The 16,065-nt window shown below is 41.5% G+C and overlaps 1 protein-coding gene across 1 annotated transcript in view; it reads left to right on the plus strand.

Moving 5' to 3' along the window:
* The window catches only part of OXSR1 (oxidative stress responsive kinase 1), an 87,332-nt gene that overhangs the window by 28,720 nt on the left and 42,547 nt on the right, over positions 1 to 16,065 (plus strand). The window contains exon 4 of the mRNA XM_014873671.2: positions 10,562 to 10,703. Coding sequence (XP_014729157.1) covers positions 10,562 to 10,703 — 142 coding nt within the window. The remainder of the gene's footprint in view (positions 1 to 10,561; positions 10,704 to 16,065) is intronic.

Here is a 16,065-nt window from a genome sequence, read left to right on the forward strand (position 1 = left end):
CATAAAAACCTGTCCTCCCTCCTTACTCTCTCCCTTGTTTGCCTCTTGAGGTTCTCATCTGTGAATTAAGATATTTCATAGAATTGTAGAGTTGTTTAGGTTGGAAAAGACCTCTAGGATCAGAAAGTCCAACCATAACCACAGCATTGCCAAGTCCACCACTAAGACCCTGTCCCCAAGTGTCACATCCACATGTCTTTGGTGCTACCATCTCCACAGACAGCCTGTTGCAGTGTTGAACACCCTTTCCATGAAGAAATGTTTCCTAATATCCAAACTTCCCTTGGTGCAGCTCGAGGCAGCTTCCTTTTGTCCTACTGCTTGTGCCCTAGGAGCAGAGCTCTATCCCCACCTGGCTGCATCCTCCTGTCAGGGAGTTGGGAAGAGTGGCAAGGTTCCCCTGAGCCTCCTTTTCCTCCAGGCTGAGCCCCTTTCCCAGCTCCCTCAGCCTCACCTGGGGCTCCAGAGCCTTCCCCAGCTCTGTTCCCTTCTCTGGACTCACTCCAGCCCCTCAATGTCTGTATTGTCATGTGGGACCCAAAAGTGACTGCAGGGTTTGAGGTGTGGCTTCAGCAGTGCTGAGTACATCCCTGCCCTGGTCCTGCTGTCACACTATTGCTGACCCAGGCCAGGTGCCAGTGGCCTTCTTGCCCATCTGGCCACACTCAGGCTCACATTTAGCCACTGTCACAGCACCCCCAGGTCCCTTCTCACCAGGCATTTTCCAGCCATTCTATATGAATAGTAATATTTGATTGCAACTCATTCAGCTCAGAAATAGCTTCTCATGTTTTGTCTATCAGTAGTAACACCTAACTGACTTTTGAAAGTCACTGCCTGGTTAACACAGAGCCAGTGAAACTTCCCTTTTCTCTCAGATTTCTTCTCTCAGACACTGGAGAAACAACTTTTTTTTGAGAGAGTGAGTTTAAAAATTTTGTATCAGTAATGCTTTATTTGAAGTCATAATATTTTCCAGAATCCTTCTTTAAGTTACAGCTGAGACAAGGAATGGAATCAAGTTCTGGATGTTAACATAAAGGGCTGTTGCTAAATCCTGTGTCTGTCTTTAGGGAAGACTTCATTTTCCTGGCACTGCAGTGAACAGGAATTGAAAACTGAAAAAAAAACCCAAAAACGAAACAAACCTTATTTTTTTCTTTTGAAAAAACCTCAAACTGGCTTCTCTGTTCTTGGCTTAATTTTGAGGACTGTAAAATGCCTGGAGATGATGTGGAAAAATCTGGCTAAACCTGTTTGCATTTTGCACAAGAGCTCAACAATGACCATAAAAGATGTCTCTTTGAAGGTGTTCTTTTGAGAATTTTAGCAGTTCTCTTAGGGGAAATCGAATTCCATACCAACTTTAAGTCTATTTTAAAGGGTTTTTAATGTCTCATGTGTCATTAAGCAGTACCCTCTGTTTTCTTAGAGAGACATGTAACAGGCCATTAAAGATGTGATGACTGCGTGTGGAAAAGAATCCCCTGCCAGCTTAGAGCAAGCAGTGTTGCTGTGTGTATCAAAAGTGTATCTATGGGAAAGTTTCCACAACATGAGGAAATGGCATTTCAGGGGTGCTGGAGAGGCAGCAGCAATGGGATTGGCCTTTTCCAGGAGAGTACACAACCTCTTTGAAGAAAATGCACAGCTGCCTCTGTCATTTCACAGCAGTTTTCTATCAGAATCGAGTCATGATGAGGCTCATCCTTGAACCTCCAAGTGTTGTCTCTGTTTGTTCTCAATTTTTTGTGGAGGTGGTTTGGTTTGGTTTTGTTTTTTTTTTTTTGTGTAAGGCTGGGGAAAAGTCAGACCATCATTATCAAGGCACCACAGATGTAAAGACTGCACTGGAAAATTTCTGGAAAAATAATTATTGCTTCAGAACCAGCCTCTTGCTGGTGTGAATGATGACCTGCTTCTCATTTAATATTCCCTTTGAATGGGCTTTTATGTTCTTCAGCCTGATAATTGACCCTTGTACAGCTCTGGCATTTAGTGGGGGACTTGCAGGAAAGCAGTGCTAGGAAATCTCCCTACTTCTTATTCTGTTGCATATGTTGAAGAGTAGAGTCATACAGTAGAAGACAGACCAGTAAGAGTCTAATTCTTCCCTCTCCCAACATTTCTGTGAGTCAGTGTTTAAATTTTCTCTCTTAAAAGGAATCATTTGAAGGCTGGAGGAGTTGCTAAAGTAAATAGACTTTGAGAATGACCTGGAGGATACCTTGTGAAGTATTTTTCAGCTGTTTTCTTTTATATACTTGTTACTTAATACTTTTTTATAACTGTGCTTCAGGAAACTCATATGAAATTTCATAGGCAAATTCTACAGCACAGTCTTGAGGATGGGGAAAGAAACTTGTGATTGGAGCTTTCTGACTGAAGAGCTTTTTCATTCACTTTTAATGAGACTATTTTCAGTTGGTCTTAGGCTGAGTGATTTATGTAACAAGAGACACTTCTAAAACTGCCTCTCATTCCTTTGAGCTTAGTTCTTATCAGTAATAAAGTGGCTCATTTCACAGTCATCTGTCATCCAATGAGAAAAATAATGATCTGGGCTTCTCAACAGGAGAAACTTTTGGGCTCGTTTTTAAACCAGAAAACAAAAGCCAAGAAAAAAAAAACCCGAAAACAAAACCAAAAAACTCTCCACCAAAACAGACTCAAGACAGGGTACAGCCTAACACTTTGATTTTGTTTAGCTGTTCAAAAAGATTTGTACATCCCAATAAGTACCTTGGTGTCCATTCTGCATCATGATCACGGCTTTTGTACTTGAGAATTTATTCCGGGTCAAGTTCAGAATTTTATTGCCTCTTTTCTGTCAGTGTATGCTGGTGTGATTTCAGGCTGAAACTAGTTTTAATTTCAGCCTGCAAACACTGACCTTATTAATTTGATAAACAGCCTACAAGACAGCCCAATCTGTAATGCAAGCCTCTTTTGTTGTTGCTGTAAGTGCAATTTAATTTATTTTTTGGCTGCAGTATTTGTTAAAATCCTAACCTGGTCATGCATGTGTTTTAGAAATGTCTCTAAGGGAAAATACTCTAAATCCGTGAATTGCTGTTGTCTAACAGTGTTACTCCTCTGACAACCAAAGGGTGCACTCAAAGGTGCCTTAATTACCTGACTGACGTTGTCACTGAAACAGAACTATTTGTCTCCACAAGGACTCTGTTGATGGGAGATTTCTATATTTGAAAGTTGTCAGCAGCCAGGAGGTACCTTTGGGGAGCTGCTGTGCATCAGAGCCCAGCCAGGCTGGTGGGAGCCTGTGCTCAGAGCCCTCTGAGCTGGCAGCACTGAGCCCAAAGCAGGTGTGGAGTTGCTGATGGCAGAAACGTGGCTGTGATGAGATGCAGCTGGTAGAGACAAGGGGTGCTGGTGTGTCCAGTTACTGACAGCTTCTTTCAGGTCTGGTGGTGTGTGTCTGTGTCAGGTTTGTGAAGAGTCTGCTTTTCCTGTTCCCTTCAGCAGAAATTGCAGACCCTTTTCTGTAATGCTGGAAGTTCTGTGGGGTTCTGAGCTTAGCAGTGTGAACTCGACACCCCAGCCTTTGAGTCCAGTGTTACTCCAAACTAAAATCCAATAGCTATTTCTAGACAACTGCTGACCTGCTCTTTGCCTCCATGGCATTCTCCTGTCATGAATTTTATTCGTGCCTTTTTAAAGCCTGCTGAAGCCCAGTCCTGCCCTCAAACTCCTGTGACTTTTTAGGAGGAAGAAGAGCAACTGTGCTTTTGTTCTTATGCTTTTGCTAATTGTGACCTGCTTGCTCTTCTAAATTCTCCCTGCTTTTAACAAGAGTTCTCATTTCACAGGTGACCCATGGCTGTAGATAATTCTATAAAACAGTTGCTCCTATGAAGCAGCTGGCTCTGGTGACTTGCTACATCACACAAGTTTTCCTGTCCTAGCCTGCAGCAGATGAAACCTCCAAAATATTTTTAAACTATGCAAATCCTTTAAATACTTAAATATTTCCAGTTAGGGCTCTTGGATATTCTATCCTCTTGAAGGCTTCTATGAAATCTGTTAAGGGGATTGCTGTATTGAAATAGTTAAACCTTTTATTTTTCTGAAAGTTTTTAAGATTAGCTAATTAACTTCTTACTTCAACCTTTGATCCGAAGTTCAGAATGCCAGACCAAAAGAGGTAGGCAAGTCTTAGTCCTCTACCAGAGAGTTAGGACATCTTGTTCTTCTTGTGCTGTGTTAATCTCTGATCTGCCCCCCCCCCCGCCCCCTTAATTCCAACAGAGTTATGATCAAAGCATAAACCACAGGTCCTTAGAAATACTCATGTTTATATTGAATTATTTTCTTAGGGGAGAGATATGCTATTTTTAATTTATCTGGAGGGATTTGGATTTTATTTGTAGAAACACAACTTAATTTCCAGTAATTAAGGATGGGATAAGTCAGAAGGGGATGACAGAGACTGTAGCTGATTGTAGAATGCAGAGTGTGTAGATACACTGCCATTCCTAATTAATAAGAAAAGTGTGAAAAATCAGCTTGTCTTCAGATTTTCTCCTATAAATGTGTTGATCACAACAGCAGTAGGTTGTTTTGATCCCTTTATTATATTATCTTGTAGCCTGCCTTAATCTTTTTTTATTTCTTCTGCATCCATGCACATGCCCTGGGGGAAAGGAGGCAAGAAGTTGATATTTCTATCAACTTAGCTTTCCCTCTGAGGAGGTTTAACCAGGGTTAATGTCTTTTTCTTTGTTTTGTTTCCTTCACTTTGCTCCTCTCTAGCTGTATCTGTATTTCTCAGTCCCCAAAGTACTGAATCAAAGCAGATCTTCCCTCTTTTGCATTTTCTTCATGTGTTTGCCAGAGACTGACAAGGTGCAGATTTAATTCTTGGCTGTAATGACAGCCAGGCTCACTGAAACCACTGGCTAATGCTGAGATGTCTTGAAAGAAGCAGCAGTGAATCTGCCAACTCCCCCATCTCAAAGGTTCAACCTGTTCAGCATCAGTGTTTGTCCAGTTTGGGGAGATTCTGGTTCTCACAAAGTTGTGTGGTGATTTCCCAGCACTGTTTTCAAGCCTATTTGTGCCAGGCCTCCAAATGGCCAATCCATACAGGTATTGCTACCTGGGTTTGGTTTTGTTTGATTGTTTTTTTGTTTGGTTTTTTTTTTTTTTTTAGGTTGGAAGTTAGAGATTAAATTTTTCCATTCTGCTTCCCAGACAAAATTTAATGAGGAGTTCTCTTTGCATTTAACTTAGTGTATCTTGGTTCTGTCACTTAAGTTATAATATAACATGCAAGATATGGTTCCCATAGCAATCAGCTCTGCTGTACATTTTTTCTTCCTCTGGGGGCATGTAGAATTCCAGCAGGAATACTCCTGCATTTATCTATAATCTGGTTCCCTTTCTGCTTTCCTTTCTGCTCAGATTTTCATGCCCTTCTCTGCTTCATCCCCAGTGTGCTGAAGCACTAAGCATTCAGTGTCACTGGTGACTGTGGATGTTTTCTTCCTCTGCTGAGGAGACACGTCAGAAATAGGCTTCCTAAATGCCATTCCACAGGCTTGCTGGTGTAGGTGAGGTCAAGGAATCAGGCTCTGGATTTGGAACAGGAAGCCTCAGTCAGTGTTTGTGGTGGTTTGCTGTTGAAAGTGAATCAGTGGAACAATTAGGACTTCTTGCCCCGGGGGTGCAATTACAGTTTTCTTCAGAAGCAAAGCTAGTTTAAGGAGTTCCGGGCTGTTTGGTCTCCACCCTGCCTGGAAGACTGGATTTCCAGTTACTGCAGTGATCCCATTTTATAGTATGGCTGTGTAAGTGGGTGCAGGGCCACAGCAGTGAGGTGGTGAACTGTGGAACTTTAATCTCATTTTGTTGCCATAGGTAGCCTGATATCTTTGGAGTAGCACATAATTCACGATGTTGAAAGAGTCAGTTTTACTGGATATGGGTGGGGTACAAGTCAGGATTGCTTTTGATGGGATCCAAGACTGTCCATTGCAAGTGTCTGCCTGATGTCAATATCCAAAACCTGAATATCCTTCTCCTACAAGTAGTTACAGGTTGGGCTCTCAGCTGAGGGTAAGTCTGTGTACAGGTTCCTTGTGACTTGTGCTGTCGTTGGGAGCTACTGCATTAGCAGCTTTTGAAGCAGACTGGCAAGCTTGTGAGTTACAGCAGAAAAGCACTTCCTTCTCAGCTGCTGTATATTTTGCACTGAGAGCTTGCTCCTTACTAAGTAGGTGCATTTCCATGACCATTGGTGTCAGAGTACACTGAGACACTGGGATGATGAATGACAAGTCATGCTAAATGCTTCATCAGATTGCACAGTATCTCATAGACTTCCTGTTGATGTGCTGCACAGTGTATATTTGATGGGCAGGAATTTGTTTCAGCTGCATTTTTTCCATATCAATCACTAAATGTTATCTCCTTTCCTTTGTCTTCTGTTGGGCTTTGGGATCAGTTGCTCATCACTAGTTTTCTTTAAACATCCTTGTTAATGACAGCATTATTTATATTTATGGTTAGTCTCCAGTTCTGACCCTCTTCTGTGTCTTGTTTTGTCTTCTCTTCGTATGTGGCCTTTCTGGGCTTGGAAGAGCTTTCCAGTCAGCCTCAGCCGAACTTAATTTCTTTTTTTCCCCTTTCTCTGACTTAGGGTTCACCTTCCTGTACTGTGAGTCTGTACTTGCTACTTTTTGTGAATTTTTAATGAGAAAAATCATGAGGGAATTGTTGTAATCAAGCCTAATGCCATCTATAATACACACCAGAATGCTTCCTAGCATTTTCTAAAACAGAAGTTTTATTTTTGGGAGGAGTCAAAGATATCTTTTTCTTTTCTGGAGACATTATGGTGGATTTGTATTCTCCTTGAAAGTCCTGTAACTGCTAATACAAAGCAGGGTACCTTATTTCCAGTGTGAACCTCATCCTCTGGCCACTAGTTTCTGTCTTACAGTGAGATTGAGCAGTTTGCACATGGAGCACAAATCCATAGTGAAACTGCATTTAAGCAGAGATCCAGCTGTGTTTGGAGGTGCTCTCTCTTCCCTGGTTAGTCCTAAACTGGTTTGAAGCTGGCTCAGAAGCTGGCAGTCTCTGCAGTCATGCTGATGTTTCCTAGCAGTGTGGTCAGTTTGTTAAGCACATCCTCTGGTGTGGTTTAGTCCCTGGTTCCAGTTCAGCTGAATTAGTTTCCAGTTAATTTTGGCAGTTATTGTGCTGCTGGATTGGGAGCAGGTCACTGTGCAAAAGCCATTGTACCCTTTAGATTCTGATTCCCTGATCTCTTGGTCTGCTGTAATGGAGTAGTGAAAATCTGTGTGTATCCTGAGGCATTAGCCTAGTGAATGTGTCACACACTTAACTGAGACCCCTGGGATCAACTTGGCATTGAATTTATCAGCCTAATATTGCAATCTAGTCCTGGCCTTCTAGCAGGAGGTGTTTTCCTTGACAGTGAAATTCCCATGACTTCTCCTTTCAAAGTAGTTCCTACCTTGGCTGTGTGTTTCTGCTTGGGGACTTGGTTGTTCTGTTGCTCCATGCCAGGCTTCCTGAGCCAGACTGCTGGAACACTGCATGGGGCAGTGCTGGGAAATGCTGCTTGGCTTTGTTCTTTGTATTCCCTGGTGCTGTGCTTAATGAAGTTGCAGTTGAGTCAAAACCAACTCCCAAACTTATTGATTTGTGAGTTGGAAAAATTAGTGTTTCATGGTGCTGTGGTGCAAGTGGCCAAACCTTGAGCAGACAAAGGGGGATGATCCTAAAATCACTTTCTTCAGCACAAAGATGGCTCTTGGGTTGCTTTTCTGCTGCTTCCTGCAGTGAAGATTTTGCTGATCCCTCTTTGCTGTTCTCCTTTCTGTAGAAGACTGGCAAATTCCCCCACTCTATGAACATCTCAGTATGAAAGTGGTTTTAAAATAAATGTGCTTAAAAAGTGTCAGGCAGGACTGGGAGCAGATATAGCCTGGGTGTGAATCAGCCTTTTCACAACCAGGGTTGGCTCTGTGCATGCCCTCTTGTCTGTCTACCCTCCACCCCCCTTTCAGGGTTAAATACAACCTCTAACTTGGCTAAATAGAGGACTTTTTGACCAAATGAATTTGAGCACCATATGATCTGCCTCCTCATGTTCCCTGAGCCCTTTGCAGGAGAAGGGAAATGTTTGTGAACAAAGTCTGCTAACTCAGTTGTGGGTGGAAAGAGGACAAAGCTAGTACGTGAAGAACCACATATTTTCACTGGACTTCTAAAACAAGTGACAGTTTGTTCTCCAGATTAAGGCACATTTCAGAGGAAAAACCTGAACAGTAGATGTGGAGGGGCTTTTTTAGTGGGTTTTTTCTGATGTTACAAAAATTCTTGTCCAGAATAAGAAGCTTCAAAGTTGGTAAGCATGTACTCTTTAAATGTGAAAACGTGATAGGCTGAAGCCCAGGTGAGTCCTCCCAAGAGAAGATCATTTTCTCAGAGCATGAAGGTGAGATTTCAGTGAAGGGGTTCATCTCCAACATCTGATGTCTGAGCTTTCTTCAGTAAAGATACTCTTGCTCTGATGCAGGAAGCCCGAAGTATGTCAAAACCATCTGAGTGAAACCTTTGGCTAAGACCTATGTCAAAATTCACTAAATAGGAGTGTGTTTCTCTGCTTGGGTGGGGTAAAGCAAGGCTGAACACTGAGTATTCTTGCATAAAATGTTGGGGCAGTGTTAGGTAACTTCATTTCTGTATTTAAAATTTTCCTCTGGTGTCTTTTTCTTATTTTTGTTAGACTCTTCTGTGTAAGATTGTGTCCTCTGCGGATATCTAGAACTAAGCAAAGATTTTTTTTTTTTTGGTAAGAGGAAGCTGAAGGTGCCATTCAGGACAACCAATTTATCCCTCAGTTTATTTCCACTGGGTTTACTGGATGTCTTGGTGTCCAGGTGAAGCTGGTGCCAGTGAGCCAGAGAAGATGGAAAGTGAGAAATAATGACTCTGCTGGCTGCAGCAAGCTTTTAGATGAGCTCAGCATATACTGCTTTTTACAATCTAAAGGACACTGTGCACCCATGTAATTGTTTCCTGTGCAGTTTGAATTGTGCAAAATGAGCCTTTCCACATGGTGTTTGTATTCAAACCTTGCAGCCGCTGCTTTCATGGCAGAGTCCAAAAGGAAAATACTCTCCTAAGTGAAAACTGATCTGCACAATTGTTTTGGCCTAGAAATTCAGTTGGGATAGTTTATAAAATAAGTTAATAAAATAAATGTTAAAGAGGAAGAGGGTTTTTGTCTACTTGAACCTGAAGGGTGAGAAGAAAATCAAACTGAAAACTTCCACTGTATTTTTCACTTGCTTCAGGAATATACAAGGTGAAACTTCTAATTCTCCCATGAACCAAATTAATGAAAATTTCTATTCTTCAGATCCAAAAATAATTTTCTCTTTTTTGATTGTGAGTTTGGAAGAATGAACTTCTCTAAACTTTTTTAAAGCTGAACTCAGGTTTTCTAAACTAGCTGAGTTAGTACTGTAATGTTCTTTCCCTTTAAGTTTCCTGTTCAGGACAGGCAAAGCTGCAATTTGTGCTCTCCAGTTGTGCCTGCTTTTCTCATTCTTTAAGAGCTTCCCAGTATTGCTGACATTGCTTTGTGCCTGTAGCTGTAAAAGCCCTACTAGTCCCTATCCAGTCATTAAACCATAGAAACTCTAGTTTGAAGGGGCTAAATGGCAGAGGCTTTGGAAAAGAGGCTTAGCCATCCCATGCTGGAGCAATAAAAACTTCTGAGAAGTATCTTCAGTCCAGATGCAAATACAAAGAGGGCAGTACCCGTGTCTATGAAAAGCAGAGCCTTGCACAAGAGGCCTGGTGCGAGTCACTGGTTCCGTTTATTCCTGGGTGCAGTTTGAAGAAGTGGTTTGCTCTCTAAAGCCTGGTTTGTCATGGAAGATGATGTAATTCACACCATGCTTGGGAGAGAGACTAAACATGTTTCTAAGGAAGGATCTAAGCCATTCCAGTTTTGTACACAGTGAAAAGGGACTTATTGTCAGAATTCAGCCTCATTTGTTCTCTATTTAATGATTTCTACCTTTTTCTCTATTAGGGTTGTACCAGCCCTTAACAGATGAGATTTTTCCTGCTATTCCTCTGCACAGAATTTGTAGGAGCTGAAAAAGAGTACCTAATTTTATCAAGCTTGTGAGTCCTGGCAGCCCCCTGCTTTTTCCATTTCCCCCTTCAGCATCTCCAGTACTCAGCACTAAGCCAGCTGTAGCATCAGTATCTACTTAGAAGCCTTCCAAGAGTCCTGTGTGTGTACATTTTACGTTTTGTCTTGTTCAAATAACTTCTCAGTTGTTTGTGTTCACAGGGGTTTTACATCCCACCTTGAGTCTCTGCCCCCAGGGGTACATTGTTGGCCTGTGCTTTTCTGCAGCAAAAGCTTCAACATCTGACTCTGGTCCTGACCACCATCAGTGAATTTCTTGTATATTAAACAATAATAAATTACACTTCACTGAATCAGTTCTTCTAGTTTAAACTAAGATGTTTAACTCTTCTCTAGGCTCTGTTTTGGATATTATCAAGCACATTGTGGCCAAAGGAGAACACAAGACTGGTGTCCTGGATGAAGCCTGTATAGCCACAATCCTGAAGGAGGTGCTGGAGGGACTGGACTACCTGCATAAAAACGGGCAAATCCACAGGTATTTTATATTTTTCTCACTTGGTCATAAAATGTTATTGAAATGGAGTAGCTGAGCACAAGAGTCTCATCCCATAACTTGCTGGGGGTGTAAAGAGAGGAAAGTAAAGGTGAGAAGTTAATTAAAATACGGAATTCAACTGTTTGTATTCTCTATACTATGTCTATATTCAATGACTAGGCCAAATTTGGGTAAATTTTGGAGTGTTGAAATTTCTAATATAGGGAATGTCTTTCTAAATGTTAACATTCATCTGCAAAGTGTAGTTGATGGAAAGCTGGAAAACTTCCACTGGTTTTGTTTCTTGCATAGCTACAAATTACCAAGAGCACTGCATAGGCAGAGTTGAGCAATTTAATAAGTCTTTCCAGCTCTGATTTTTTTATTTTTTTTAGCTTAACTGCAAGATCAACACTTGAATTTGAGTAATTTCATTAAAGAAAAAAAGAAATGAAAATAATGGAAAAACTTCTTCTGTAGGCAAAACCCAGTTAACTAATGGCCTGTGATTTGACAGATCACTGAAATTTGCGGCCTTCTGTGCTGCTGTCTTGTTTGGGATGTGTTTTTTTAAATCACATTTTCCTCTCTCCTGGTGTCAAGGTGTGGTGTAGCTCAGTAGGAGAAGATGCTAAGTTGGTCTGTTCTGCATTAAAAAGACTGAAGTTTGCAATCCTAAATATGTGCTGAAAATAGAATATACTGCTTGTGGGTAATATACACAATCCCAGCCACAGACTGCTGCTGGAACAGCCTCTTCTTTCTTGGGAGTTCTGTGAGCTTGGCTCTCTTCTGGTACAATGCCATTATAAGCATTGCTGCTGCTGTGCTGGAGTAAGTTTCTGTCCTCTTATAGCTGCACAAGGAGAGGTAATTCTTTTTGCCAAAACATTATTTTAATTAGAGAATACAAGAAGTATTCATAGTGTCAATCAAACTGACTGGCTTTTGTGGGTTATTTTGGATTTAAAGGAAAGAAACACTTGGAAATAATTCAGGTGGAGTTCTTCTCTCCAAAAGAAGTCTCAAATTTCAGTTTCCAGTCTCAACTAAAATTCTGATTTAAGAAGAATCATTGTCTTCATTGGAGACAGTTTTGATTTCATAGCTGGTTGCTTGTTGATTAACTTTGTTTTTTGAGATAAGACTTGAGGCAGCTCTGGGAATTTAGAGTAAAGTAATAAATCAACTTACTTGTCAATTACATGGTAACTTTTCACTTTGCCAGAAGTAATCGACAGAACTGTGTTCATCTGTGACCTGCAGTTGGTTTGCTTGGCTGATTTAGTTATCTTCTGGTCTAATGAAATTGAAATATCTGTTAAAGCAGCAGAAACCTGTTAAATCTCAGTTTCTCGGAAGATGCTGCATAATATTTTATGAATTGAAGAGAGATGGTTCTCCATCTGGCTGGCTGGAGTGGAAAAGCAAAACTAGTAAATGTGGTAAAGATTAGAGAGAATCTATTTGTGTGTGGTGTGGGGTTTTTTTTACTGCACTCAGCAAAAATACTGTGTTCACAAAATTCGAACTGCTGGTCTGAAGAAAATGATTCATATTGAATCATTTGGAAGTGAACTGGATCAAACCTGCTGTGACCATTTTCATCCTGCTCATTGAAGCATTTTGCCCATGCTTCAGCCAAGGAATCAGAGCTGTGTCATTGCTGCAGCTTAAGGTTGTGGTTGTGCATCACCCCCTTTACATGTGTTTCATCCCTATGTTTTGGGGCTGCTCCAACTATTGTGTAGTGTCTTATCATAGAAAAGGGTTTTGATTATCTCATTGCACTAGGCACAGCAGTCTGGAAAATTTGGAGAAGTGGGATACAGAAGGAAAGTTGTATGGTTTCCTACCTGTGATGCAAGCTGTTTTGGCTGTTGGCAGAAGGCAAGCTGACATGCCGTTGAGGGATGGAACATGTTTCCTTAATGGAGTTCATCATGCTGTGTTCCATTTTATCCAGATGTGTGTGTGCTGCTGAGGAAAACAGAGTTTAAAGCTGTAGTGCAGCTGAGACCTTTCTTCTTCTGTAGGAATATCTGTATGGTTTTCCCATTTTGCTTAATGCTAGGGGTCATAATATTGGTCATGCCTGATGGGAAAGGCAGGTGGAAATCTTGCAGCCATGCCTGAGATGCTCTGAGAGGAAGTGTTTTAAAATAACTGAACTTTGGTCCCCTGGGTCAGCTTAAAGTATCTGGCTCTAAAGGAAAGCACATCAAGTGATGGCTGAACTGCAAATATTGTCTGTAGTGTGGGGCAGCTGTACTTGGGGTGAACTTCAGGCCAGAGCAAGATCAGCTGTGAAGGGTCAAAATTGAAGGGCTTTCATTAAGACCTGGAACAGCCAGCACAAAGCAAGCAGCCATCCAGCAGAAAAAATGTTCAGCTGGTTACGCCAAATATCCAAACTCTGCTCATGTTACGCCTTGGAGAAAGCAACTTGATAAAATTAGAGACACAGTATGAGTGGATGAATGTAATTAGCACATGTGAAGTTGGACAGCCAGGCCCGTGGCACAGCCCAAAGGATGAATATTGGGTCCCAAATGTAATTTTGTGGGCACTGTAGACCAGAAGTGGGGCTATAAATCACTGGTGAGATCAGAGAACATATTTCTGTCAGTGGAGCTGCTCAATACTTCTAAATTATGCATCATCTTAAATGGGTATATTAAGTTAACACATGAAAAAGTGGCTTAATGAATTTTTGCTGCTGCTGAATCTTGCTCTGCCTACACCCACCTTGAACTTAATGCCACTTCCAATTAAGGGTTGGGGAGCTGGCTTGGTGTGGAAGTGTGAATCCCTGCTTTGGACAGGAGAGGAGTTTGTCAGTATTCTCTAGAGGAGATTAGAAAGCCAAATATCTAGTGAAGGCTTAAATTGTCATTTTTTTTTTTGTTTACTTTCCTAATTAACAGCCAGAGCAAGTCTGAGACTTGAATAGACACCATTGTTCAGGAATAAATGCTGAAGTCTCCCACATTGCCCAAAGTGATGTGTTTTTTGCTTTCATCCTGCAAGGGCTGATGGGAAGTGTCTGAGGCCTTATGACAAAGGAGAAGATAAAATCAGTTTTATTTTCATGAACATTTTATACCACCGTAACAATTGCTTACAAATGGTGCCCATCTTCCCCCAAAATCACCAATGCCTGCCTTATCAGAGAGTTGGCAGCTCCCTGCCTTCACTGTCCTGTCTCTGTCCCTGGCCACCTCTCTTGTGCCAGCTGCTACTGTCCCTGCTGCAGTTTCCTGTGTGGCACGGTGATCCCAGTGAGGATTTGAAATCCCAGGGATGTGGCTCATGTGAAGTGAGTGAAGGAGCTGGGCAGCAGCCAGGGCGCTGAGGACAGAGGGACACACTCGGAAGCCCTCGGGTGAAGCTGTGCTGCAGGAATCTGCTTGGGCACATTTCTTTATGGAAGTCAGACAAGACTGACATGCTGTGAGGGGTCACTGCCATGCTAATCTGGGCTGGGTGACACTCAGGCTATGTTGTACCTCTTCCCCATTTGGACTCTGATTCCTCTGTGTATTTGGGGATTAGCAGGAGTTTGATGAATGACTTAGAAATAAAACTAAAGTAAAACCAACCCAAGAGGTTTTATTGCTTGAAAAGATTGATTGGAGGGAACTTCAAGGCTTTCTTTTTCAGGTGGTGCTGTGTATGGCAGGCTGACAAATGAATCATGCTGATTAACTGTTACAAGGTCTCTCTGTCTTTCTCCCTATTTTTATCTCTGAGCTTATCTTCTGTTCATGATTAGCTGTTGTGTAACTGAATATTTTAGTTAGTCCAGGTGAAATAATACACTGCTCAAATATAACCACATTCTCCTATTGCAGCACAATAAATGTGATACTGTCCTGGTTTTGTGTAAAAACAAAAAAAAAGCCTGGGAAGAGGTTTAGAGTTGCATTCATTTGAACTATTGGCATGGCAGCAATCCAGCTATTAGTTTGTTTGCTGCTCTACTTCTACTTCTTTTCTACAGGGTGAGAGGAGCAGCAACATGTTTCATATGCTGAGTTAGATCAACCTGTGCTGCCACATAAAATGCTTGGGGGATTTTTGGTGTCGTTTCAAAATCAGAATGTGGGCTGCAGGGTGCTGGGACAGCTGTTTGAGTGTGGCTTTGAAGACACTCTAGAAACAATATTCTTGCTGTGCTTTTATGCTAGATGGGTTCATTTTTTCTTTTTAACCTTAGGATGGTTTTGACAGGGAATCAAAGTTTATTTTTTTGCCTCTTTACCCATGCTAAGAGTAAATAACTTCTGAAAAATGGGTATCTATCTGCACATAAACATCACCAATACTTGCATGTGGGATTTTGCAGGAGTTCACCTCCAGTAGCAAGGTTTTGATTTAAGAAGGAGCTGATGGATATATATATTGGGAGAACTTGGCTGTCCTACAGCATTCAGGTGTAATTTTCATGTAGCTGATTAATGCATTGATAGCCATGCTGGCAGGTATTGTGGTTAAACTGGATTCCAGTATGCCTCTGAAACACTGTACTTTCATATTTCTTTAGGCATACTGTGGGAGAACTTCAAGCCCTCCTCTCTACAGTGCTGTGATCTTGCTTTTGGGGAATGTGTTTTGGAAGTAACTTTGGTAGGGGACAGTTAAGAATGGATAACAGGATGTGGAGTCTTTCCACCTCTAATTGTCAGTTTGATTTTAAGTCAGGACATCAGTAATTTGAAAGTTGGCTATTGCTTAGCTGTGGGAAGTGCAATGTTTTAATCAAAGAGGTGTACTTTTGGTCTCTTCTCTCTTATAGTATGGGATGGGTAGAAATAACCTTTAGAGATGGCAGTTAATAGAATTTGTAGAGCTTTAATTTGTAAACAATTGAGAAGCCAACAGAATAGAAATGTTGTTCTTCTGTGTCTCAGTAGGAAGGAGGACAAGAGGCTGCTCTAGATTGGGTCATTTGTTCCCCAAATGAACACCTTACTCTGCAGTGTCAATGGACCAAGAACCACTGAATTCACACTCTGTACAGTCAGACTGGGGTGTGTTGTGGTGGTTTGGCAAACCAGCACATTTTCCTGGTGGCTATTTCTTCCACTGCATCATCCAGAAATTCATTGTTTAAAAACAAGAAAATTCCCAGTGGTTGCAGAGAGATAATACAAACCAGATGTAAATCCCAAATCTGCAGACAGCCAGAAACAATAACTCCTGTGGAGACAGTTTTCCTCAAAGTGGATAAAGACAGTCTGTGCTCTGAAGTCTAAAATGCTGGGATTTTAACCTCTGATGGTGAATATCATTGCTGCTGAAGTCAGAGGTACTGGGGGCCCTGCAATGGCTCCAGGTAATGCCCCAACTCTTGGGAACT

Source organism: Sturnus vulgaris, chromosome 1 (genome assembly GCF_052056855.1).
Source record: "Sturnus vulgaris isolate bStuVul1 chromosome 1, bStuVul1.hap1, whole genome shotgun sequence".
In the NCBI taxonomy this organism is placed as follows: domain Eukaryota; kingdom Metazoa; phylum Chordata; class Aves; order Passeriformes; family Sturnidae; genus Sturnus; species Sturnus vulgaris.